Genomic DNA, 24,422 nt, shown 5'->3' on the forward strand with positions numbered 1-24,422 from the left:
CCGTGTAGTAGCCACTGATGGCTGAGGAAAGGACACCTTTCAGCTCCGTGACCACCAACAAAAGAGCACCTACTCACTTCATCCGTCCATCTCAGCCCAGTGTCACATGCCACGGCGAGATGCCATCCGCAACAACCGCCTCTTGATTGGTCGCGCAACAGCCACAAGATGAAAAGCAGCGAGAGCGTCCCCCCTGGGCCGAGGCCCACCGCCATGCATTGAGCGGATTCAGACGTAGTAGTACTAGTAGTATCAAGCCAAGCAGCAGACGGTGTTATTCTACAGTACCCCAGATGCATCACCGGATCCAGCGACTTTCACTGGCCATGACCATGGCCATAAAAGTACATGTACGAGCTTGTTCTTGGGCGTTGCGGCTGGTGCAAGAGAGCAAGCAGCTTTCAATGAGACACGGACGGAAGTCGGTCAACGGAAAGCGATGGCAGCCGGCTCGCCTGAGTCGGAACACAAGCATCGCCACTGAGTGGTTGATATTCCCCGAAACAGCCGACGTCACGACGGGAGGCCGGACTTTTCACGTCTTGTCTTGTGCCACGGAGTTTTGTGCGCTTTCGTACAAAAGTATGGTGTTACAAGTGCTTACGTGCAGTGCTGGAAAAGGCGCTTAAGCAACAAGTATGCTCTCGTTGAAGCACTGGTCGTCATGAATCCTGACAGGTAGGTATGTACATGTAGGTATGTACCTTAGGTTTGTATTACTCGCATTGATCCCTTGTGATGGTGTTTCAGCGCCTCGGTTTGTTTTCTTATGTACCTACATACATGTAGCCACTGTAGCCGTAGACACTTACCTACAGTATCAGCCCGCAACGTGGATTGTCAAGTGCAAGATGCTTCTCTTGGATTCAATCCTTTCAACGACTGTAGAGAAGCCAGCAATCCCACATATGGGAACCACTTCAGCTACCGCATGGCCGTGCGAGGTTATATAGTTCTGATTAATATGCTCATCAACTTCCAACTGTCATCTAACACCAGTAGATCGAGCTCATCTCTCCTCCACTTCATCAATCATCATCCCCATTGACGGGCAGATGCTGACGGGCTGCGGTTCACCGGCCACCTGTAAGAACCTTGAACGCCAGCCGCAGGCGGACTTGCGGGATGTACATGTACCACGCCAACGACCGCAGCGCTCAAGGCCCTTCCCATGGAGCACCCAGGCCGCCTTTTACAGCAACTCGCCCGCTGTATCTCTGCGGGTGGGACGCACTTCAGTGGCTGGCCGCTAGCAGCGTTAGGGCATCATCCCCCCCCATGGTGCAGAGCCTGGCGCGGCGCGAGTACCTGGTACGTCCGTAGATGCATGACCAATGGGCGGCCTGCTTTTTGCTCGGCGCATCAACCAATTGATCGAAATCTGGGGCTGCCGAGGCCCCGCGAACCTCGGCCGTCCCTTCCAAATCGCCCATGCCAATGCTTGAACCTCCACATTTCCTCGCGGCATCATCGCCAGGTTTCATCTTTCCCTTCCCTTTTTTTCTTCTCTTTCTTTACGGCTTTCTTCCTTTGTTTCTTTGCAGCTCTCATCTCCGCATTGTGGCTCTGCGTCGTCTCGCAATCATCTCATCGTCTTATAATCCAGGCTTACGCATCGCCTGTTCTTCCCAGCCGGTTCTCGCGGTCACAAGCGTTTTGCTGGCTCCGTCCTCCACCCAGCAGTGCAAAACCACCATAACACGCGGTCAATCACCAGCTCACCACCCCCCTCCTGCACAAGATGGCGACCAAGGACATGGCTGCGTACATCAAGAGCCTGTCGACGCCGCCCGCGCCCGGGGCCCCTCACGGCGTCCCCATCCCTGGCTCAGAACGCCCCGGCCGCACCGCCGTCTACCGCCATCACAAGATCGGTGACGGCAAGCTCCTGACGACGTTCAACCCCGAGATCCAGTCCATCCACGACGTTTTCGAGGCCGCCGTCAAGAAGCGCCCCGGCAAGCGCTGCCTCGGCACCCGGCACTGGAACGCGAGCACGCAGTCATGGCAGGAGACGTATGAGTGGGAGACGTACGCCGAGGTGGCCGAGCGCCGCAAGAATCTAGGAGCCGGCCTCGTCGAGATCCATCACAGCATCGGCCACACCTTGGACAAGTATCCCGTCGGCCTCTGGTCGCAGAACCGCGCGGAATGGCAAATCACCGGTAGGGCTACCCACCTGCGCGTTGCGTCGCGCCCCTTTGCTCCCTTTGCACGACTTGCAGACCGCCCACTGACACACTCCTGATTGTCTGATGTCTAGATCTTGCTCTCGCATCGCAAGCCCTCTTCACCGTATCTCTCTATGATACTCTCGGCCCCGACACGTCCGAGTACATCATCAACCACGCCGAACTTGCCTGCGTTGTGTGCTCTTTGCCGCATATCCCGACCCTCCTGAAGATGGCCCCCCGAATTCCGGGCCTCAAGTTGATCGTCTCGCTCGACGAACTGGAGCAGGGCGAGCAAAAGGGCCTGACGAAAGCCGCCGTCTTGAACGACATTGCTTCCCAGCACGGCATCAAGATCTACTCTCTCAAGCAGGTGGAGGAGATTGGTGCCAAGTCGGGCCGCCCCATGCGCCCCGCCGGCTGGGATGATGTCTGCACCATCAACTACACATCGGGAACCACTGGAGCGCCCAAGGGAGTTGTCATCACGCATGGCAATGCCGTTTCGGCCATCTCGTCCAGTCGCCTCCAGGGCGCGGTGACCGAAAAGGATATTCACATCTCCTACCTGCCTCTTGCCCACATCTACGGCAGAATGGTTGATCAGGTTGCCCTATCTGAAGGCGCCAGCATCGGCTTCTTCCGCGGAGACATCCTGGGCCTGGTCGACGACATGAAGATCCTCAAGCCGACAGGCTTCATTTCCGTCCCCCGGCTGTTCAACCGCTTCAACTCTGCGATCCGAACCGCCACCGTTGAAGCCGAGGGCACCAAGGGAGCGCTGTCTCGGCAGGTCATTGCCACCAAGAAGGCCAGCATGCGCCTGCCACCTGGAAAGGCACACAACAAGCACTTCCTCTACGACCGCATCTGGACGCCCAAGGTCAGGGCCGCCGTCGGCTTGGATCGAGCCCACACCATGATCAGCGGCAGTGCGCAGCTCGATCCCGATGTGCAGGACTTCCTCCGCGCTGCTTTTGGCAACAACTTCTACCAGGGCTTTGGTATGACCGAGACATATGCTGTAGGAACCGTTCAGCTTCCCGGAGACTTTAGTCTGGGCAACATTGGGCCCCCAACTGGCTGTGTCGAGGTCTGCTTGGAGTCCGTCCCCGAGTTTGAGTACTCAGTCGACGACAAGCCCAACCCTCGCGGCGAGCTTCTCATGCGAGGCCCATGCATTTTCCGCGAGTACTACAAGAACGAGGAGGAGACCAAGAAGGCCATTGAGCCTGATGGGTGGTTCCACACAGGTGACATTGCCGAGATTGACAAGATGGGCCGCCTCAAGATCATCGATCGCAAGAAGAACGTCCTCAAGCTGTCCCAGGGCGAATACATCTCTCCCGAGCGCATCGAGAACGTCTACTTGGGCAATACCAACCTGATTGCCATGGCCTTTGTCCATGGCGAACCTAAGGAGTCCACCCTCGTCGGCATCTTTGGAGTCGACTTGGAGAACTTCCCCCCGTTCGCCAGCAAAGTCCTGGGCGAGACGATCACCGCTGCGGATATCCCGGCCCTCAAGGCGGCAGCCAACCACCCCAAGGTGAAGCAAGAGTTCCTCAATGTGCTCAACAAGATTGCGCAGAAGCACAAGTTCAACAGCTTTGAGCGCGTGCGCAACGTCTACCTCGACGTTGATCCCTTTACCATTGACAACGAACTGCTCACGCCCACGTAAGTGCAAATTGGAACGCCTTCACATACATGGAACCATTGCTAACTTGTAACAATAGTCTCAAGCTGAAGCGGCCTCAAGCCGCCAAGGCCTTCCGCGCCCAGATTGACAAGATGTACGAGGAGATCAACGCTGAAGTTGGTCCTGCCAAGCTGTAAGAATTAGACTATAAGATGTAAATGAGTTGGCATGCTGTTGTTATCGAGCGATAAATTTTTTTATTATAGTAATGTGTTTGGACACCTGGTCTTGTCTCAGCCGTGTTGTGGTAAGAAAGATGAGGTGGCTATGTATTTGCAGCAAATAAAAGGCAGACTCGTCTTTTTTGCTTCGGGTTGTTTGTGTGAGTGTTATATTTGATACTTTGCGGCAAAGACTAGAGCAACAAAAAGACCAATGGAATTGCACTGCAGAAGAGTTGGCACTGATAGACTAGTGATAATATAGCAGGAAAGACATCTTCAGGATGTAGTATCTTTTATATCTAAGATATTAGCTAACCTATATATTATATATTTTAATGTATTGTTTTAAGTTAGAGAAAAATAAAGAATCTTATTTACAACTATAAGACTTGGGATAAAATAAATTTAATTGAGATATTTTTTGAACTGCTTGGGTAAATTTACTACACCTTGTCTTAGTATTATTATCGTATCAGGAGTGCAAGCCACGGAAACAAATTGACCTCTGGACAGAAGCTTGCAATGACATTGCTTGTCACTTGTAGTGTCGCACACAGTCCGTCCATTGTTTAGGATATCCAGTACTTACCCCAAGAGCACTTGTAGCAAATGTTTACACTGCACAAGATACGCAGTGGCATACAATCAATAGTGACGTTAAGGCCTGACAGATACATATATAAAAGATCAGTCCTAGCCTAAGCTGTGTATGCTATTGCGTAAATCCTTATTTAGAGACAGGGTAGTCAGCTATTTGACGCATTCAATCCTAATTCATCTCTAAGAGGGTTCCCCTAATTTTCACATCTGAGATGGAAACACTTCGCATGGCAAGTGTGCTTCAACTGCCAGGAATAGCGTGGCGTTGATTTGCGGCTGCGATTGCGCGGCTGGTTCCGACGAGTCGGGTCGGATCTCGCACGTTCGCACGTTTGCATGGTTTGCACGTTCGCAATTTGATCTTTGGCATTGCAACTTGCCAATAGCACCCCAGATCAAGAGATAGAGTCTGAAATTGGCCGTACTAGTAGAGATTTAGTTGATTGGGCTAACTAGGTAGTCTAGGAGACATGTTTTCAATGTACTGGATGTGTTAAGATATTGCTAAGAGACCCTTGAAGGTAGTTAGGAACGAATTGTTAAGGCACAGCATGAGCGCCTTGAGCTATGCGCATGTTGCAACGCGCGATTAGAGCTTGACAGTATTCGACTTGTTTAGGATAACTGAATTGTCGAGGTTATTTATAGACGCTTCTTGTAATTATGCTTTAAAATCTCTAGGGATTATGCAAGAGATTTAAAATATACATAGTATAATATAACAAAGCACTTTTTATATAAAGCTATATACTGGAAATTATATATTTTTATAATAATTAAAAATAATATATATAATTTTAGTGTATATAGTTATATTTTTAGTAGACTTCAAGACTGGTTAGTAAAACAAGTTAATTACTCTATATTACGTAACATAGCAGCCTGTAAGCTCTAGCCTAATAGCTAAACCTCAAGCCCCATTAAGCCCCCTCCCTATTTATACCTAGTTAATTAGGAAATCTGGGCAGCTTCAACGTCGGGGCACGCGATGGGGTAAGTGACACACCCTCAACCGCGTCGATAGAGCCTTTATATCGCGATATAGCCAGCCTGGCTTGGGATGCTCGCCCTCGGCCGCTGGGCGGGCTGGCCTTTTCAATGAGCCTCGTGCTTACTTCTCCCTCCAGGCCCCTGGTCATCGACCTGACCGAGACGCCGCCGCGCTCGCCGCTGGCATTGGGCCGCAACGGCATTTCAGTCGCAAACGGAGGCGGTGTCAACCACCAGAGCCAGCATCAGCCTCTCGCCCATCCGCCTCTGCCCGTGCCTCCTCCGTCGACGCCTCAGGCGCAGCAGCGGCCGCAGCAGCAGCAGCATGACCCTCCTCCGCACGACGACGGGCCGCCGGCCAAGAAGAGGCGCGTGGACCTCAGCTGGGCCGAGAAGCAGAACATTGCGTGTCAGCAGGTGTCTCCCTACGTGAGCCAGGCTCTGAGATACCTCTCGCCTTCGCAGTACACTATTGATGAGATTGCGATCAAGGTATGCGGCCGGGATGCCGAGTGTTGGGATGCCGAGTTGAGCATGCGGAAAGCTGACGGGTGACGCAGGCCGTTTCGTTGTTCGCCAAGGATCCTCTGTTTGTCACTCGCTTAGATCAGGCGAATGACTACACCCTCCCTCCCAATGATGAGTGGACGACGACAAGAGCGAGGATGATTATCACGGAGCTGGCTAAGAGACCTGTGAGTGCATTGTGAAACCATAAGTTGGCCCTGATGAAAGCTGACTTTATCCTTAAGGAGTTCCGAATCAACACTCCCGCAAGAGCGCCCCCAACGGAGAGCTATTTCGTACCGATAAAGAGCGATATCGAACCAATAAAAAGCGACATCGCCCCAATTCAGAGCGACGTATTTCCAAGAGTGCAGACACCCCCTAAACAAGGCCTGCCGAGACCGTGGATACAGCTCAGACAGCCGGCAAACCCAGCAGCTCGGAGACGCGAAGACACCCCAAAGACACACAATGGCAGCAGGTGGAAGCCAGCTGCCGGCAGTGGCCCGTCACAAAACGCGTGGTTCGGGCTTGAGCGGCGGCCGTACCAATCAGCGGCGGATCGCGTGCTCATTGCCAAAGGTGCCAACCGCCTGTACCGCGAGCTGAGAGAACAAATCACTAGCCCGCTTGTGTACCATGTGGACTTTACCTCTGAGGAAACTCAGCAAATCATGGCGTGTCTCTCGAAGTATCTCCCGCCGGGCGGCCCCATGACCCCTGAATATCTGGCACAGATCTGCCTCCACTTCAATGTTCCATCCATCGTCCAGAACACTTTGCCTCTGCGGACACCTGAAGATGTACGCAATTACTGCTCGGATCTGCTCGCACGCAAGGCAGCGCCGCCCAGCCAAGCGCGGGTTCTGAGCCTCGATCCGAAGGCGAGTAGAGCTCAGCAGCAGGAGAAGAGGCGTGCTAGTCGGGTGGCATCCTTGCTGTTGGCTCGAGAAATGGAAGGTAACCGAGGGTTCGGTCGCATGCGTCAGTACGAAAACTTCCAGAACGAGTTCAGCAAGCTCCACGAAGACTCCCTGACACTGGTTGCCGAGTACACAAACTGCGCCGGAGACATTGCGACGACCACTTGGGTTCCGAACAACAACGTCTTATGCGGGACGACTGTGCATTCGGACAGCCATAATCAGCAGTACAACAAGCCTGGCAACCTACTCCTTCTTTCGACCAAGTTGGGGCAACTCAAAGCATTTGCCGATCACAGGATCCCGCGGCCGGTGGTTGACAAAGGAGAAAACTCGACAACGGCCATGCGCCAAAGCCAGGACCCGTGGCTCTACTCGTCTGTTGTCTGCTCAGACTACGACCCCGTTCTTGGCTTGGCGTATACCTCCAGCTTTGACAGAACGGTCAAGGTGTGGAAGGTCGAGGCGGATGGCAGCACCATGACCGCGTTGGCTACATGGCACTTTGACGGCAACGTCAACTTTGTCTCCGCGGCCAAGGACGGCTCTGGGCGCGTTGCCACTGCGGCTGACGTCCCTACCGAGGCCATTCGCATATACACCGTTAACCTGACTGACCTCGCGAATAGCCCTTATATCTCCTTCTCATGCACACGTACCGACGCCAACGGTTCGGATAAGTGGGCATACTATCCTGCGACAATGCAATGGGGCCGTGGTCCGAGCTGCAGGCATCTGCTTGCTGTGGGATATTCTCCTCGAAGCTTCTCCGGGGATGACCATGATATTCCAGAAGAGAAGCACGACACGGGTGAGATGACGCTCTGGGACGCGGTTCAAAACCAGAGAATCCCCATCACGACGGCGGCAACCGCCAACTATTTTGAAGTGGCCTGGCATCCGGTCTTACCAAGGTTCATTGCCGCAACCTCTCCTTCCCAGATCAAGGCCATGCCCGGGGTGCGATCTCAAATCCACTTGTTTAGGGCCCAAGTGGACGGATTTGCCGAGTACCACAACCTCGACTGCTTTGCGTCTGACATCAACGAACTTACCTTTATGCCCAACTCGGCAACGCACGCATACGTCACTGCAGGGTGTACGGACGGCAAGGTGTATGTGTGGGATACTGCGCAGGGAGACAAGCCTGTGCTCATTCTGCAGCACGGCCGCCCCCTGGACGAATACTATGAAGACCGCGAGAAGGAAGACACGGGAGTCAAGTTTACGGCCTGGGGGAACAGCCTCGATCGCTTTTATACGGGTGCTAGTGACGGGACCGTCATGGTGTGGAACATACGCCAGAAATCCAACCCATACGTGCGAACTCTTTTGGAGGCCCCTGGCCCTATCTCCTGCGGTGCCTTTTCTCCCGATCTTAGAAAGATGGTGGTTGGCGATGCTACCGGCCGTGTCTTCTTGTTCTCTGTAGACAAGGAGGACGAGCCAGAGGCGCACTTTATCAAGATCCCGGGCGTGGACCGGCGGCTGCGACGGCCTACGCCTTTTATACCACACCCTGAGCCAGAACCTCCTTACCAGGATCCATCGAGCTCGAACAGCATGGTTGAAGACGACGACGACGACGACATGCACATTGCCGACTTGGTAAGGCGGATGTATCTGGACACGCAGCAACTCGTCATCCACCCCAACCCTACCATTGGCGCCGTCCAAGGCCCAAACTACGCCTCAACAGGCCTCTTCCGTCGAGAAGCACACCTCGACCAAGACCCCGCAAACCACTTACTCATACCCTTTGAACGGGCCCGGGACCAGAGACTCGCAGCAAGCCGCAGCGGCCAGGCAATCCGCCTGCGGAGACTCCGCAACCCGGGACCGCCAGATGCGCGGCTGCACGCGTCGAACAAGGCGCGCGAGTTTGACGAGGAGGAGCTGCCGCAGCCTGACTTGGCGGATTTCGTTGCGTCCAGGGTGGAGTTTGTGCTGAGCGAGGTGGATTGCGGGTTTGTTTACGAGGAGGTGGTGCCCGAGGAGGAGGGGGAGGAGTGGATGGGATAGCATATCAGCTATATGGAGTATATGAATACAGCTTGACATCATATAATATGAACCCCCTTTTTCTTCGAGGTGAATGCTGAATCATGTCACGCCTGCTTGTCTGCTTGCCGCCTCGGTTGGTGCAATATGCTTTAAGGAGATGCTAACTATATCAATGTAGCATCTTGACCCATTCGATCCACGGCATGGGAGCTACACGAGTTGATCTGACCTGCCTTCCATCAGCCCGGAAAGTTGTTTATAACAAAGACCTATGTTGATGCTGCAATGGCAAAAAAGAAGGGAGTCAGAAAAATAGAAAGATACAAAAGTTATAGAAAAAAAAAGAAAAAAGAGAACAATGCGTCATCCGGAACTCGAATCCGGGCCTCAACTTTTCAATAAAAGCATGGAAGAGTTGAATCCTAACCCCTAGACCAATGACGCTTTTTCTGCAATATACTCGACATAGACGAAATAGCTACTTTATGAAGCTTTTCGTGATGCTACTACATCTCCGCACTACCTAGGTACCCTCTCTCCATCCATGTACAGCAAAAGGACGGCGAAAAAAAAAAAAAAGGTTAAAATCAGCTTCTAGAGCTTTTCTGAATGCATGGAAGACGACGCATTGACTCAACACAGAAGAGAGGGGAAGAAAGACAGGAGAGGGGGAAGAAAAAAGCAAGAAAAAAAGAAACGACACCTGCAGGATTCGAACCTGCGCGTGCGAACACAATGCCTATGATACCTGTCGATAGCAGGGCATCGCCTTAACCACTCGGCCAAAGTGTCTAACCAGTTATGAAAGACACTCGCATTACTTTACCCTATGTCTCTATCTCCCCCGGCATCCGCCAAGATCCAAGCGTCAAGTCTATAATATCCCGTCCAGATGAGAAGATCATGCGAGCAGGTGGAAGCTTGAGAAATGTTTATAGTAGTAAATATTGACTGGTTCAATCGAAACTTCCATTCCCGTCCTAATCCGCTTGGAGCTTGTCGCAGCAACAGCCCCCATCCGCTGCAATGACCTTTTTTGAGTCCCAGTAAGCCAAAAGAGTTCTACCAATCTATCACCAAGAAAACCAACTTAAAAGTCCGCAGCGTGGAACAGAATCAAAAGATGAGGCAGTAAGTAAAAGCAGAAGCAAAGCGACAAGCGTGCTAACAAAAGAAATGCCAAATGTGAGCTGGGCCCCCACAAAGTCCCAGCCTGTTCACTCATATCCCAGGTCCTCGCCGCTTCCTCGCCGCTCGCCAAACAGATATGCGGCTTCGAGACAGAACCGTCCGTGGCCCCTCTCCATCCGTCGCTCGCTCCCGTAGCAGATGAGAACCGCGTCGACAATCCCGCTAAGAATACCTTCCATTGCGCCCATAACCGAATACCCGATGAAACTAGCCATGATGCCGACCACATATGCATATGCGGATCCTCGCACGCCCACACCGTCCGGGAGCTGGATTCGGAGCTGCTTGGCGGTGATGACCCAGCCCGCAAATCCAAGTCCCGTAGCCATGATCAGCCGCGTAGCGACCAGGAGCAACTTGGCCAGGCGGTAAGGCAGCAGACTGTTTGCCTGGCCGCGCAGGCGTAACGCCCTTGGTGTCAAGGTGGTGGTAGGAATCGCAGGCGATACAAACTCCATTTGATCGAGGCCCCTGGCAGACGTGGCCAAGCCCTGGGAGTGAATGGCTGCAAAGGTAATTGTGAGAGGATTGGTGAGAGCCACAACAGGCGTCGGTATCCAGAAGGACGCAATATTTGTGATGATGGCGCCTAGTCTCCTGGGCAGGAAGATCAAGGGAGCTCGAATCATCAGAGACAACAATGTGGATTCACAGATGCTGCCAAAAATGGTCGTCAGGCCGTGCAACAAGGCGGCCATGACGATCTCCTTGGAAGGGGCAGCAGGACCGGCGTTGCGGTGAAAGTACCACTGAGAAACTGTCGCCGCCGTCGCCGCTCGATGGACCGCATTGATGACGGAGAGCGTCCACATGTACATGAAGACGAACGCGGCGCCGAGCCACCAGCTGGAGAGTCGAATGACGAATCGAACCAGATCCTTGGAGAAATAGCCGCCCATGAAGACACGCGTGAACATGGCCAGCCAGATCCAAGTCCATGCAACAATCAGGGCCAGGCAGCCAAAGCCAACCAGCAAGAGACCTGGGTTTTGCGCCAGAATCTTGGACGAGAACTGGAGGATTTCAATGGCCTGCTGGATAGCCCTTCGGCCTTTGACGACGAGCCAGAGCCACAAGGCACATGAGGCCGCAGGGGCGAGTGCCGTCCATCTCATGACAACATCCTGAAAGCTTGCCCCATGCGTTCGCCCCTTGAATGATGAGACGAACGAGAAGACAGAGAAGGAAAACATGATGGCTGGCACGGCGACGAGGATAACAGTTACCAGCGGCCGGACAAAGGACCGCAACGCTGCCAGCCATACAAACGACACCAATACGGCCACCACGGTGTCGACGGCTAGCATGTGAAAGGACTTTTGCAACGTCGTATAAATCGTATCGCCCACAGGACTGCTCCTCGGCGCCGTGTTAAGCCACACCAAGAAAAACGTTGACATCATGCCGGCGAGGCAGATGAGAAATATCCACGCGAAGAAGGGATCGTGCCTGAATATCTCGCCCTCGACGAAGGAGATACCTGCGGGATTCGGATCGACCTCGGGAGGCTCTGTGTGTCGCACGCTGTCCATGTCGGTATCGCTCCGTGCTGATCGATCCAGCAGCGGCGTTCGTCCCGACGGATCCTTGAACCGCTGGAAAGCCGGGGGGCTGCTGTCTGTTGCCTCTTCCAGGAGCGACTCCGGCGGGTCGTCATCGGCATCCTCCTGTGACTCCAGCCCGACATCAACCATCTTCCCCTTGTGATGACCGTTGCTGTGTTCGCTGTCGTCATCTCTGCCGTCGTGCCCAACATGCTCTCCGTCCTCCTCTTCCAGTGTTGTATCCCTTGGGGCAGTAGCCTGGTATGAGCTCCTCGTCCCGTTCCAACTGCTCTTGATGCCGCGACCGAAGCCTTGAGTCTGATAGGGGTGATCGAATTGCCTTGAGCTTTCTTCGAGCGACTCTCGACTATTAGCATCCGACTCTACGCTGTCGGCGAGCTTGCTAGCCGCAGCGACCCGTCGCGACCTCTGAAGGGCAAAGAGATCAGCAGCGTCCCTATCGCGCTCCTCTTCGTCGTCGTCCTCTCGATACTCGTCCAGCGTGCTGTGGAACAGAGGCGCGTCTTGCGCGGCTGTTATGCGAGACCCGAACCCCAGCTGACCGAAGCGCGAACCACCGCCAGCTGCTCCTCCACCATTCTGATAGGGATTTCCTCCATAGCCTCTCCCAAGAATGGATCTCTGGCCGCCCGTTCCTCGGCCGGTGTCTCGGTAGGGTCGGTTCGGGCGAGACGACCAGTCGTTCTGCCGGGATGCATTCTCGTTGTCTGCTTGGCCAAAGCTCGAAAGCCTCGACTGGGACTGCGCAAGGAATCGTGAGGCGTCTGGCGAGAACGTGTCAGCAGCTGGCTCATCGGACGCGGCCTTTGAACGAATTCGATGTCATCACGCACATTCGGAGAACATGGTGCCCCTTCACCTACCGCCGCCCCCACGATAAGTGGCTGGCAGGGCTGTCACCTCGACCGGTTGGTAAGCTGCAGTTATTGCTGTGCTGCGGCCGTCGTTGTTTGAATGTTTGAGGAACTTGTTTGTTCGCTGGAGCAGAGATGCGATGGAAGTGACAAGCAGGTTGACGGGCGATGACGAACGGCGCTTGCACGAGCAAAGAGTATGTAGGTACCTAAGGCGACGCTCTCCCTTGCATACAACAGGGAGAAGAAGCGCAGAAAAGCAATAAAACGAAAAGGACTAAGAAGGGGGAGGACAATATTCGACTGCGCAGGAATATGAGTAAGATGTCCGGCGGGTGTTTGATCGAGCAAACGCACTTGCCCGCCTCGCAACGGTGTTGAACAGAGGAGAAGAAGCAGAATGAGAGCAGAAGCCGGAAGCTGAGGTCAGGCGACACAGGGCGGATGAGTCGGTTTGGTGACCTCTGACTTTGACGCCTGTTAGTGAATGGCTTAGGGGACGCATGGAGTGCAGGTGGGCGTCTCCCTCGCTGGCCGAGAGCCTAAAGGCTGCTGGCGGTCAGCGCCTCACAGAGCCACAGGCGGCTGGGCGGGACCAGGCGGTACCCGGTAGGTTGCGATAAGGAGGTCCGCATGCGGGTGTGCTGCCTGCCGGGACGGGGGCGGTACCTTTGCGATACCTGGATGGCTGGGACGGATGTAGGACGTTGGGTGAGCACAAGGGCGGCGAGCCGTCAGTTGACCCCGGTCACCGTTGAGTACCAGTAGGTACTCAGGCAGGTACTCGTATTGGCTTTCCGAGGGGACAAGCAATCATGAAGTCAGACCAGAGAATTGCATCTTTGAACAATAGCAATGCCTGATGAGGCTCTGGCTTGGGTTTAGGCTGCCATTTGTATGTAATACCTCTCTCCACTGTTATCGTACCTACGCAGAGCCAGCCAACACAAGATGACTATTGATCAGATTGTAGTATTGGCGGTCCCTCTGCATGATGCAGCAAGGCCGTCTGTACCGCCATACAAGATGCCAAACCGACATCCTTCGAGCCCGACTGCACAACATGCATCTCGGGACTCTTTCCGTCCAGATTGGCGCATGGCTGCCTACCTTAGTACACTACTGTACATAGCACAGCACAGGCGACAGCGCCCCGTCCATTCACATGCTTGAGTCAGGGCGGGTGCTGTGACACTGCAACTGACATGAATGTATGTACTTGTACCTGGTCGGCGTCGTCAGTTGCCCAATTCCGCTTAGTCGATGTCGTTGCCATGATGCTCGTCCGTTATCGCCCTCTTGCGTCACCGATAACAGCATCTGCCGACAGCGATCGTGTACATACATGTACCTTGCTTGGGTCCTTTCTTTCAGCTCTGCACAGCCTGCTATTCCAGGCCCTTCTATATCAGACTGCAGCATTCATACCATCCTCTTCTCCTGGCAGGCCAGATCAATTCTCATACTATAAACACTACTCATAATCAACTCCTCATAATACCACGTGCAAGTCAACCCCCAATTCCCGCCTTCTCCAGCTCCTCGTTCGCGTGTCACCACCCCTTCGCTTGGCCCGTGACAGCCCCCATGTCCTTCTCCATCCCACACAAGGCAGCGCCCATCGTCACCTGCCTTGCAGACCTTGGAACCCGTTCCCTGTAATTCTCTTCCTGAATGCCTAATTCTGCATCCGACACTCTCGTGATATTCTTCTCCGTCTTTACAAACCCATTGATCATCCTCTCCTCACGACCTTGATAATTCTGCGCTGCTCCTCTTTCAAGCCTCTTTGTTCCCCTCAAACCCGCCCAAATCGACCCCGGATCGCACTTCGCGCACGTGCCGCTTATCGCAGCGACAGCCTCAGATCAAACCCACTCGGCGATCAATTACACCTACAATTTGCGACAACCTGTACAAGAACCCTTCAACACCAAGCCATTAATACTCTTCAACTTCATCGAAGCTCCATAGCCTCCTATATCTGTCTTCTACATCCCGCTCCTCTCTCCTATAAAAAGAAATCTCGATCGCTTCTCTGAATCTCGTGGCGCATCCCACACCTCTCCCCTCCTCCCACATGTCCTCCTCAGCTCCGTGGGACTACATCGCCAAGCTCGTCTGCATCGGCGACTCAGGATGCGGCAAATCTAGCCTCACCATCCGCCTCTGCGAAGGCCGCTTCTCCGCCCACCACGACGTCACCATCGGCGTCGAATTCGGCTCCCGCATCGTCCCCGTCGGCCCCCCTCACACGCCCATCGCCGCTCCTCCTCTCCCCTGCTCCTCTCCCGACCAAGACCAGCAGCCGCCGGCGCCCGAAGGCCTCCCGGAGCCCCGGCGCGACACCAGCGGCATCCCCCAGAAGCATATGAAGCTCAGCCTGTGGGACACGGCCGGCCAGGAGACGTACAAGTCCGTCACGCGGTCCTACTTCCGCGGCGCCAGCGGCGCCCTGCTCGTCTTCGACCTCAGCCGCAAGGCCACCTTCCAGCACGTCACCGACTGGCTCAACGACCTCCGCCAGATCGCCGAGCCGGACATCGTCATCGTCCTCGTCGGCAACAAGGCCGACCTGACGCAGCAGGAGGACAACAAGCGCGAGGTCACGCGCGAGGAGGCAGAGGAGTGGGCTAGGCGCAACGGCATACTCGAGTACGTCGAGACGAGCGCCAAGAGCGGCGAGAATGTCGAGAAGGCTTTTATGAGAGTCGCCGAAAGGATATACCAGAACATCCAGGCTGGAAAGTATAATTTGAACGACAGGAGATCGGGCGTCAAGGGGCCTAGTGCTGGTGGGAGCCGGCAGGTGAGGTTAAATGCCGATGCGAATAAGGCAGGCGGTGGATGTTGTTGAGAAGGCCAAGATTTACATATAATTTCTCCCCTTTTCTGGATTCTGTATAACGCGGCACCATATAAGCAGGAGCCCATATTTGTCGCCAAGCAAGAATGAGGAGGAAAAAGACTTTCTGGCAAAGACATGATACCCGATGGGCTTCATCACTTACACGACACTCTGGTCTGTTGAAGGAACCCCTGGATGAGCATCCTCTACTGGCTCAACTGGAAGCATAGTCATCTTAGTAATACATGCAAACCAACAAAGGCGAACAGGCATACGTGAGGTTTCAAACCAGGTTTGTGGACGAGAAAAGGTAGGTAGAGATATGTCTTGCATTACAAGTAAATGCGGCTGTATAGCGATTTTCCGCCAACCACTTCACCCGTCATCATCTGGTTTTTATATAATTTGAGAAATTCCATCCTACCTACCTAGCCCATGGTCTTTTTTTGTTCTTCATTAACGTGCGAAAATATCCCATACACGTCCTACACCCTTAAATAGGTTGAAACAAATCTTACAGGGTCTGTACCTCTCTTGTGGACAGATACGCCGGCCAGCCTTCATTTGCCTTCTTCCTCTTCATCTACCGCCATGATACAATATGAAAAAGTGGCGCTATGACGAGAACACGAGCTGAACAGCCTGTTCCATCACCGGCCTGTTGAAAGTGGGCGAGCTGAGATACTCGGACAAAGAAGCCGAGTTCAGTCGCTGATGCGCCAGTTGTCGAACCACTTCAGGTACGAATACTGCTTGCTGCTTCCAGTCATACCCCAGCAGATGGGCATGAATAGGATGTAAAGTCCAATCACAACGGTGTACAGGATGCCGTAGGCGACGCCCTGCACAACAGCGGCGCGGTTCCTCAGGACCCAGTCGACCAGGAAGCCCAGGGAGAGGATGGCAAAGTACAGCGCGGGATAGTAGTGGTGCACGTACGTGACACGCGCCATGATGACAAAGGGCAGGTAGTGCAGGAACCAGCCGATGACGGGGTAGATGCCGGCGTAGTGAATCTGGTCAACCTCGGAGTTGCTGAGCTCCTTGAATCCGCGCTGCCATCGCACGACATACCATGCAATGACAAGAGCGACGGCTCCCAGAGAAGCAGTGGAGGCCCAGTAAACAAAGGGGTTGCCCAGCAGGAAGTACTTGACAATGTTGTCGTCCCATGAGCACATGCGGAGTCCGACGTGTAGGATCGGCCACTGCCACCACTGAGAGGCCAGATCATCCTGCTTGTCGGGATCCGGAACCAGGGCGTTGTTCGATGTCATCATTGCAACATTGAGGTGGATGAAGTCGTGAATAAAGGGCGACTTGTAAACACCGGGGTCGCTAGGGGGCACTAGAAGATGAGAGAGTCAGCATCGGTGTTACGGGGAGGGACAGTCGTTTCACTCACGCCTATCGTTCCAGTGAGCTTCAACGTTCCAGTGGGTGTACGTGTCGCGAGGGTTGTTCTGCTTGTCGCAAGTGACCTCGATCTGCTTGAAGCCCCACTGAGGAAGGTTGACATTTCCAGCCCGCAGGTAGCAACCCAGTACGGTGTGCTTCAGGCGGAAGGCAGTGGTAAGGGTGCGGATTCGGCTGCGGTCGCGGGATGCGGCATCTCGCACGACCTCGATCTTCCAGTGATCCTTTTCGTCACCAACGGTGAGGTTACCATAGCTTGAGACTTCGCGGTGGGACTTAGTGATGGGGGCGTCGATGTCGTGAGAGTGCAAGTTGCGGCCGGTCTGGGCGTGAATCAGACGGATGACTGACCCATCGCCGATGAATCGAAGCTCGCCTTCGGGATCGTAGTCGGGCTCGTGGCGGTTGGGGTAGAAGAACCAGTCATTGTTGGCATCCTTGTGATGGTAGCAAGTAACTTGCTGCTGGCCAGAGCCCTCGGGATAGGTCTGAACGTGAGAGTGAAGAAGGCCACCGCCATAGCCCATGTTCTTGATGGTGGCGCGAGATCCCAGGGCAATTTCCAGGGGGCTGTTCTTGCCAACCTCGGTTCCCTTGAGGTTGGCCTGGAAGAGGGAGCTCATCTGGGCATCGCCGGGGCCGGAGTGGTCGAGAATGGCAAAGTGCAGGGCGAAGGAGAGCATGTAGATGAGGAAGGGGACGATGATGAGTCCCACAACACGCGCAGAGAAGTGGGCGGCAAGGACGGGCTGGTCAAAGTGTAAGCGAATGGCAGCACGGACATGTTTCAGGAAAGAAAAAAAGCACTCACAATAGGCATCTTCCGGTCACCATACTTTCTCCAGAGATCCTCAATCGTGTACAGGCCTACCAGAGCAGTGACGAAGAGACCAACAAGCTTGACGCTGCAGACGCATCCGATGCTGAGGCCCGTCATGAAGAGCCAGAAGAACCACTCTGGCTCGAAGCTGTTGTGTCGCTGGTTGTGGAACTTGGCCCAGCAGAGAGTGGTAGCGAAGGTTCCGCAGAGCAGCATGGAGTCGAGGAGAATGAAGCGGCTGATGGTGGTGTAGGAGTTTTCGCAGAGAACCATCAGAGTAACAAACCAGACAGCAGGTCGGGTCAGCTTCAGCTCCTTGGCCGTGAAGTAAGCCATGGGGATACAGGCAATGCCGAAGGCGGCGTTAAAGGCGCGCATAAAGGTATAGTTGACGTCTTCGGGATACTGTTCGCCAGACTTGAACTCGAAGGAACCGTTGTAGCCGGCGAGGACACCGGAGAGGCCGACCAGCATCTTTCCGAGGGGAGGGTGGACGTCGAAGTAGTATTCATGCTTGATGTAGTAGCTTCCAAACTTGCCAAAGCTGCAGAAAGGCCGCAATCAGCAAACTCGTTCGACTTCTCGCATCTCTCCAGCGCAAACAAGGGTAGATGGACATACTGAGCCTCGTCCCAAGTGACGATGTTGCTGAGACCAATCTTATACAATCGAGTGAAGATGGCAACGGCCGTGAAGATCAGCGGGGCAAGGACGGATTCCCAGTCTGCAAGCACTTGAACAAAGGTCTTGTCCTGCAGGCGCTGCTGTTAGCCGGCTCTTGCGCGCGCAATTGAGGGCCGTTGCTCTCGCTGCTGGATATACTCATACCTTCTTTGCCAGCTTCTTGGTGTCTTCCGTCTGGGCCGGGATGAACGAGGGCACGGCTTGCGAAGCTGCCTGTCGCTTCCTCAAGCCGTCCCCCAGATCAGCGCCGGAGGCGAGGGCGGCCTTGTCGGCAGCCATGGTCTCAGAGACAGCCTTCTGATTCCTCCCCCAGATCTGCGAATGGAAACGAGGAGAGAAAGACTCAATTGAGGTGGTCGCGAGATTTTTCGAAGCACGACACGTCGAAGGAAGAAAAGGGGAGTGGCAACCAGCTGTGGCTCCGGCTGAAGCAGGCTGCGGGACAAATTTGTAAAGACCGGACGAGCTGGAGAGACTCAAAAGGCGAAGACGAACATCAGCGACGACGAGAAGAAAAAGGGAGAACCAGTCCTGAAGGCCAAGCCCGGCTCAGGAGAAGGGACACGAAATGGAAATGGCAAAGGAGGTGTTTGCGTGGGAGGATAAATGCTGCTTGCGTCGGATATTCAAGAATACGCCAGCTTCCTAAAACCCCCCCTGGTTCAGCTCCGAGAATATTAGGCCACCTTGCAATCCGTCGACAATACTAAGCCAAGGCTCAGCCGCGTGGCTAGTGGCTGCTTCTAGCGCCAACCTGTCCAGGGCCGCGATACGTACCTGGACCGTGCAGGTGCACCAGCCACAGCAGCGTCGAGAGCAGCTTGCCCAGCCACAGCGAGCACCCTTTCAGCGCTCCAGAGCCCTGTCGGGGCGCTAAAACACGCTAGAAGCGGCGCTGGAGCTGGGACTGGAGGTGCTGTTGCTCATTGAGACCCGACTGGGATGAGACGATGGCCCAGATTTGCTGGAGCAATCACATGCAAGCGTCCAAGACAAGGCAAGACAGTTCAACCTTAAAGCCAGTCAGCGCTGATGCGCAGTGGCGCGCTTTTGCTGCGATACAGGACGACTAATCCCTGACTTATGTCATCCTTGCCGAAGAGTCGCTGGTCAGTTGTCAAGCTGTCCAGTCTCTTGAATTCCTCATCAGTCCCTACTTGATTCTTTTCCTGTCATCCAAGCTGATGGAAACACTCAAGAGCTGAATATCTCTTGCTCTCACTGAAGCTTTTTTTTTTTGCCTGGGGAAACCCCCCCTCCCTTCTCGAGCCTCTTTCCTTCGACTTCTTGTCATAAATCAGCTCCCGAACATCACCGCCTTTCGGCATCTGCCACCTCCTACTCCGTATGAGCTGGGTCGCCTCATCAAATTTAAACACATCCCCAGTCTTCAGCTGCGCCTCAGCGGCAGGCGCTGCGGTTGCGCCCGTCAACAGCAATCCAAATGCCGTCCCTTGTCTCCGAGTTCATCATCAACCCTGTGCTGCGACAGGCCCGCCGCTTTTCCGAGATCTCCCGTGCGACGCTGGGTGGCGAGGACGAGGCGCCCGTCGCGCCATCGGACGCTGCCCAAGACATTGACGATGCCAATAGAGATGGGCAGCAGGGCCCTGATGCGACGCTCGAACGACGCCCGCCGCGGCCCCTGAGCTCCTCGACGCAGGAGACAATTCTCGAAGAGGCACCGGCAGTTGTGGAAGAAGTCTCGGCCGGTCCAGTCGCTGACCCCGGACCTCTGCTCGACCACCTCGGCTTTCCGATAACACCGCCCAGGACTGCGTCGACCAAGGATGGGCCCATCCCCGAGGACGATGGCATGCGGAAGCTGCGCACGCGCATTCAGGAGATCAACGCCCGGGAGATATCAGCCGGCGAAAAGGCAAGGCTCATGCACGACACCCTACTGGAAGGCTATCGCGCCTCCGTGTTCACGGGCTCTCCTCTTGCGAAGAGCGATTCCGATGACGGATCCATCGGCCCGGGTCAGGCATGGGAGATTGCCACCCCGGCCGGAGCCCTGGAGTCGCTCAAGTACTGGCAGAACCAGTTGATTGGGGAGCCCTCGGTCAAGGAGGTGTTTGTCCTCAGCGAGAGCGACAAGGCCCCGACCTACGCCCCTGTCCGACATTCGAGAACACCAAGCGCAGCAACGCCAACGCACTCGGCGGCCTCGCTTCATGAAACCCGGGGTCCGCTGGGATGTGAGCACTACGAGCGGAACGTCAAGCTGCAGTGTTCCACCTGCAAGAAGTGGTATACTTGTCGATTCTGCCATGATGCACATGAGGACCACACGCTCATCCGTAAGGACACCAAGAATATGCTCTGTATGATTTGTGCTACACCCCAGAAGGCGTCTGAAGTTTGCAACAACTGCGGCGAAGTAGCGGCGCAGTACTACTGCAATATCTGTAAGCTTTGGGAGAACCGCACCCACAAGCCCATCTATCACTGCAATGACTGCGGGATATGTCGCCGGGGCATGGGGCTTGGCAAGGATTTCTTCCATTGCAAGGTATGTCGATTAGCATTCCGGCCCCCCTCCCTATACCCCTTAAACAGCGTGGCTGAGCTTGATCATAGACATGTCGGACATGCATCACGACGTCCATCGAGAGCTCGCACAAGTGTATCGAGCGATCAACAGACTGTGACTGCCCTATCTGCGGTGAATACATGTTCACATCGCCCAAACGAGTCGTCTTTATGAACTGCGGCCACAGCATTCATAAGAAGTGCTACGATCAGCATCTGAGGACCTCGTACAAATGCCCAATATGCAATAAGAGCCTCGTGAACATGGAGCCGCAGTTTCGCAACCTGGATCTGGCCATCCTCAGCCAGCCGATGCCCCCAGACTTTCGTGATACGAAAGCCAAGATCCTGTGCAACGATTGCTCGGCGAGAAGCACGGTGGCATACCACTGGCTCGGACTCAAGTGCTCGATATGTCGATCCTATAATACTGTAGAGTTGCAAATCCTGGGGCGGAATGTTGAGGCCCTGCAGCCTGCCGCGGGCGAGCAGCCTCAGCTCGCACGCGAGGCCGGCTCGGAAGACGCGGGGCCTGGAAGTCGACGGATTTCCATTACGACGGGCTCGCGGGGCCCCAACAGGAGGAGGCACTCCTCCAACGCACCAGAGGCACCATCTCGGTTCCTCGAGAGATACGCGCGGTCCATGTCGCCTTCTCACATGATGATGGATATACCGCAGGCCGCCGTTCAGGAAGTGGACGAAGAGTCTGATGAAGACATTCTTGGATTTTGGAGAAGTGGTGAGGATGACGACGAGGACGACGACGAATACGATTCGGACGAGTCTAGCGAGGATGACCATCCAGAGGCGGACGATGAGGACGATGACGAAGACGAAGATGATTTCAACTTGATTGGACATAGGTAACGGGCCGGTCCGAGAGCAGAAACCGGAAGCCCTGGTCACGGGGGAGTGTGATGATGAGGCATGACGAAGTATGAAACGTTGCATCACTGGGTATCTCGGAAGGAGTTTGGTGTCTGCTTTCTTGTTCCTCTTTTCTTTTTGCTTTCTATTTCCCGTCCTTTTTCTCTTCTATTTCCTTGTATGATTCCTTTCCTTCGTTCGGTTCTGGATACCATGTATTTTATCTTGATGGAGTAATGTTCGAAGTTAAGTACGACAGCATGGCGCTCAAATTTGGCATTGCATGAGACGGAAAAAAAGGGGGGACAATCAACTGAAGAAGAGGGGGGGAAAAAATCCAGAAATCGTCACTTTTGCATACATCGAAAAGCATCGTTAGGATATGCTTCGCCAAAACAACATTAGGAAATGTATGATATAGTTAGTCCTTGAATTGTTAACATATAGCAGTCATAGCAGTAGTCTTTGTCCACGCTCCCAAGCGCCATGAATACAACTGAAAATCCCAGCTCAAAATCAATCAAAGACCAATCGACATTCCAAGAAAAAAAAAAGATGACAGGAAAAGCAGCATTAGGAGAATTCCATTGCGGTAACAGCCATTAAAGGGGGTGCAGTTCACCGACTATTCGCCGCCGCAGCCTCCTGCTGCTCCCGCCTCGTCTCGTCGGCAATCTCACGCAGCTCCTTGATGACTTGCTAGAAAGGAACACAGCACAAGTCAATACTCAAGCAAACAAACGATGCCACGAGCAGAGTGAAACCATGGAGGAAGAAACGTGACGTACGACGAGAGATTCCGGATGGACGCCCTGCTCGATTAATGAGATGCAAGTGGAAAGCATGCGGCGATCCATATGGCAGTTCTACAATGTAACAAAAACATGTTAGCGATTTCCCACGCAAGATGAGATGAGATGAGATGCGGGGGTGATGAAAGTACCAGCATGGCAGAAATTTCCTCGAGAATGTCGACGGCTTGAGATGCCGCGGCGTGTTTATCGGGCTTGGGCATGGCTGATATGGTGTTGATGTGTGTTGTAGCTGCAGGGCTTTGGTGGTTTGACGGAGGGATGTCAAGAGTCGAGGTCGGGCGTGTTGTTCGAGGGTTGGTGGGGCTTGGACGCGGCACAAGGGACTTTAGTTGTGCAAGGTTGTGGCTGGTGAGGAATCGGAGGGCGTCAAGGCGTCGCGACATGAGCGAGATGCGCAGCATTTCCCTTCGTTTTCCTCTATCTAGAATTCAGAAGGAATTGCCGCATTGGATTTGGGTAGACTGTGGAAATTGTGTTTATCGCTTTGTGAAGGGGGCTAAGCCGTAGTGACTTGGTTGGACACAGAACAGGACAGTTCAAGATTCATAGCCAAAGATATACATGCTATATTGGGTACATCATCATGCGGGTATCTAGCATACATGGTATCAAAGATTGAAAAAAACAAAACGTGCTCCTGTTTCTGCTCCTCAAGACTTGATGGCCTCGACAAACAGCTCCCTCATCCCCTTCAGCAACACCACCAGCTCCCTCGTCTCATTCACCTTCTCCAACACCCTCTCAACGCTCGCCCGCTCCAGTTTCGGCCGACAATGCTTCACATCATAGTTTCTCGAGCTCGTCACCAGCTCGAACCACGCCTCGCGCTCCCAGTTCTTCTCGTCAATATGCGTGTACACAAACTTGAGCCGGTCGTCCTTGCCCGCGCCCTCGATCCGCAGACACAGGTTCGTGATCCAAAAGTCCAGCTCGGGCACGTTGTACCGCGACTGCGCCTCCTTCTGCTTCATGTACGCGCGCTGCGCCGCCAGCCGGGCGTCGATCTCGGCCTGCGTCTCGGCGATCTGCGCCTTGAGGTGGTCGCGGGCGGCGATGTGGCTGTCGCGCTGGGCGGCGAGGGAGGCGATTGCGCTCTCCATCTCGCGCTTCTCGGCTTCTTCCTTTTCAATGGTCTGCTGGTACGTCGACATCTTGACTTGGGCGATTTCAATGTCTCTGCGCTTCATTCGTTCGTCCTCTGCAGAATAAAACAAAAGGGTGACGGGTTAGAAAGTCATCCTGGTAAATATATAGCATATGATTCCCCCTCTCTCCAGGAAAGCGCATACCTTGAAGCTCAGCCATGTTGACGCGGAACTGGTTGCGCTCTTCCAACACGCGCTTGCGGCCCTGCTCAATAAAGGCATCAAACTTGGCCGTGAACTTTGCCATGCGCTCGCGCAAATCGTCGAAGCCAAAGTCGATGCTGGGCAGCGTGTCGGCGGCGGAGGGCCCGGCGGGGGCCAATGTTTGACGGCTGTGGCCGATGGACATTGACGGATCGAACGCGGTCGACATTTCGTTTGCCGTATCTTCGTGTCTTCTGTCTCATAGAAGCTGGTTACAGCAATCGGGCGTATCGCGAATATTATGTTGAAGCAACTGAACGTCCTCGAGAGGCGGTTTGTAGGTGCGCAAGTGTTTACCCAAAAAAGCAGGTTGCTGGGTCGACACCCAAAGTGTGGCGCAGAAGTTACCTTGCATGTAGGTACCTTGAAGTGCAAAAGTCGTGTCACGTGGCTTGACTTTTACCAAAGAACTCT

At 54.2% G+C, this 24,422-nt stretch overlaps 8 protein-coding genes across 8 annotated transcripts; 4 read left to right on the top strand and 4 right to left on the bottom strand.

Annotated features, from left to right (window-relative positions):
- Positions 1-1,524: 1,524 nt before the first annotated feature.
- Positions 1,525-4,010, top strand: TRIREDRAFT_78773 (uncharacterized protein; the record flags this gene model as incomplete). Its single annotated transcript, XM_006965963.1, has 3 exons — positions 1,525-2,165; positions 2,264-3,851; positions 3,911-4,010. Exons 1-3 carry the CDS (start codon positions 1,742-1,744, stop codon positions 4,008-4,010), a joined length of 2,112 nt encoding a protein of 703 aa, XP_006966025.1. The 5' UTR covers positions 1,525-1,741.
- A 1,615-nt stretch (positions 4,011-5,625) lies between these two features.
- Positions 5,626-9,079, top strand: TRIREDRAFT_108263 (uncharacterized protein; the record flags this gene model as incomplete). Its single annotated transcript, XM_006965964.1, has 4 exons — positions 5,626-5,630; positions 5,765-6,119; positions 6,188-6,322; positions 6,380-9,079. The coding sequence occupies 4 exons, from the start codon at positions 5,626-5,628 to the stop codon at positions 9,077-9,079; spliced, it is 3,195 nt and encodes a 1,064-aa protein (XP_006966026.1).
- Positions 9,080-10,239: 1,160 nt separating this feature from the next.
- TRIREDRAFT_122304 (uncharacterized protein) lies at positions 10,240-12,663 on the bottom strand (the record flags this gene model as incomplete). Its single annotated transcript, XM_006966096.1, has 2 exons — positions 10,240-12,581; positions 12,651-12,663. 2 exons carry the CDS (start codon positions 12,661-12,663, stop codon positions 10,279-10,281), a joined length of 2,316 nt encoding a protein of 771 aa, XP_006966158.1. The 3' UTR covers positions 10,240-10,278.
- Positions 12,664-14,751: 2,088 nt separating this feature from the next.
- TRIREDRAFT_63053 (small GTPase of the rab family) lies at positions 14,752-15,528 on the top strand (the record flags this gene model as incomplete). The annotated part of the gene is made up of 2 exons (XM_006965965.1): positions 14,752-14,910; positions 15,007-15,528. 2 exons carry the CDS (start codon positions 14,752-14,754, stop codon positions 15,526-15,528), a joined length of 681 nt encoding a protein of 226 aa, XP_006966027.1.
- A 695-nt stretch (positions 15,529-16,223) lies between these two features.
- TRIREDRAFT_22527 (glycosyltransferase family 39) lies at positions 16,224-18,718 on the bottom strand (the record flags this gene model as incomplete). Its single annotated transcript, XM_006965860.1, has 5 exons — positions 16,224-16,867; positions 16,925-17,684; positions 17,747-18,299; positions 18,377-18,507; positions 18,584-18,718. 5 exons carry the CDS (start codon positions 18,716-18,718, stop codon positions 16,224-16,226), a joined length of 2,223 nt encoding a protein of 740 aa, XP_006965922.1.
- Positions 18,719-19,678: 960 nt separating this feature from the next.
- Positions 19,679-21,844, top strand: TRIREDRAFT_22528 (uncharacterized protein; the record flags this gene model as incomplete). Its single annotated transcript, XM_006965861.1, has 3 exons — positions 19,679-20,363; positions 20,472-20,954; positions 21,023-21,844. Exons 1-3 carry the CDS (start codon positions 19,884-19,886, stop codon positions 21,842-21,844), a joined length of 1,785 nt encoding a protein of 594 aa, XP_006965923.1. The 5' UTR covers positions 19,679-19,883.
- Positions 21,845-22,462: 618 nt separating this feature from the next.
- On the bottom strand, positions 22,463-23,080 carry TRIREDRAFT_108271 (uncharacterized protein; the record flags this gene model as incomplete). The annotated part of the gene is made up of 3 exons (XM_006966097.1): positions 22,463-22,543; positions 22,633-22,710; positions 22,788-23,080. Coding segments are annotated over 3 exons (450 nt in total), but the record flags the coding sequence as incomplete, so codon positions are not given.
- Positions 23,081-23,309: 229 nt separating this feature from the next.
- Positions 23,310-24,177, bottom strand: TRIREDRAFT_78783 (uncharacterized protein; the record flags this gene model as incomplete). The annotated part of the gene is made up of 2 exons (XM_006966098.1): positions 23,310-23,857; positions 23,949-24,177. 2 exons carry the CDS (start codon positions 24,175-24,177, stop codon positions 23,310-23,312), a joined length of 777 nt encoding a protein of 258 aa, XP_006966160.1.
- Between the last annotated feature and the right edge of the window lie 245 nt (positions 24,178-24,422).

Source organism: Trichoderma reesei (genome assembly GCF_000167675.1).
Source record: "Trichoderma reesei QM6a unplaced genomic scaffold TRIREscaffold_11, whole genome shotgun sequence".
Lineage (NCBI taxonomy): Eukaryota > Fungi > Ascomycota > Sordariomycetes > Hypocreales > Hypocreaceae > Trichoderma > Trichoderma reesei.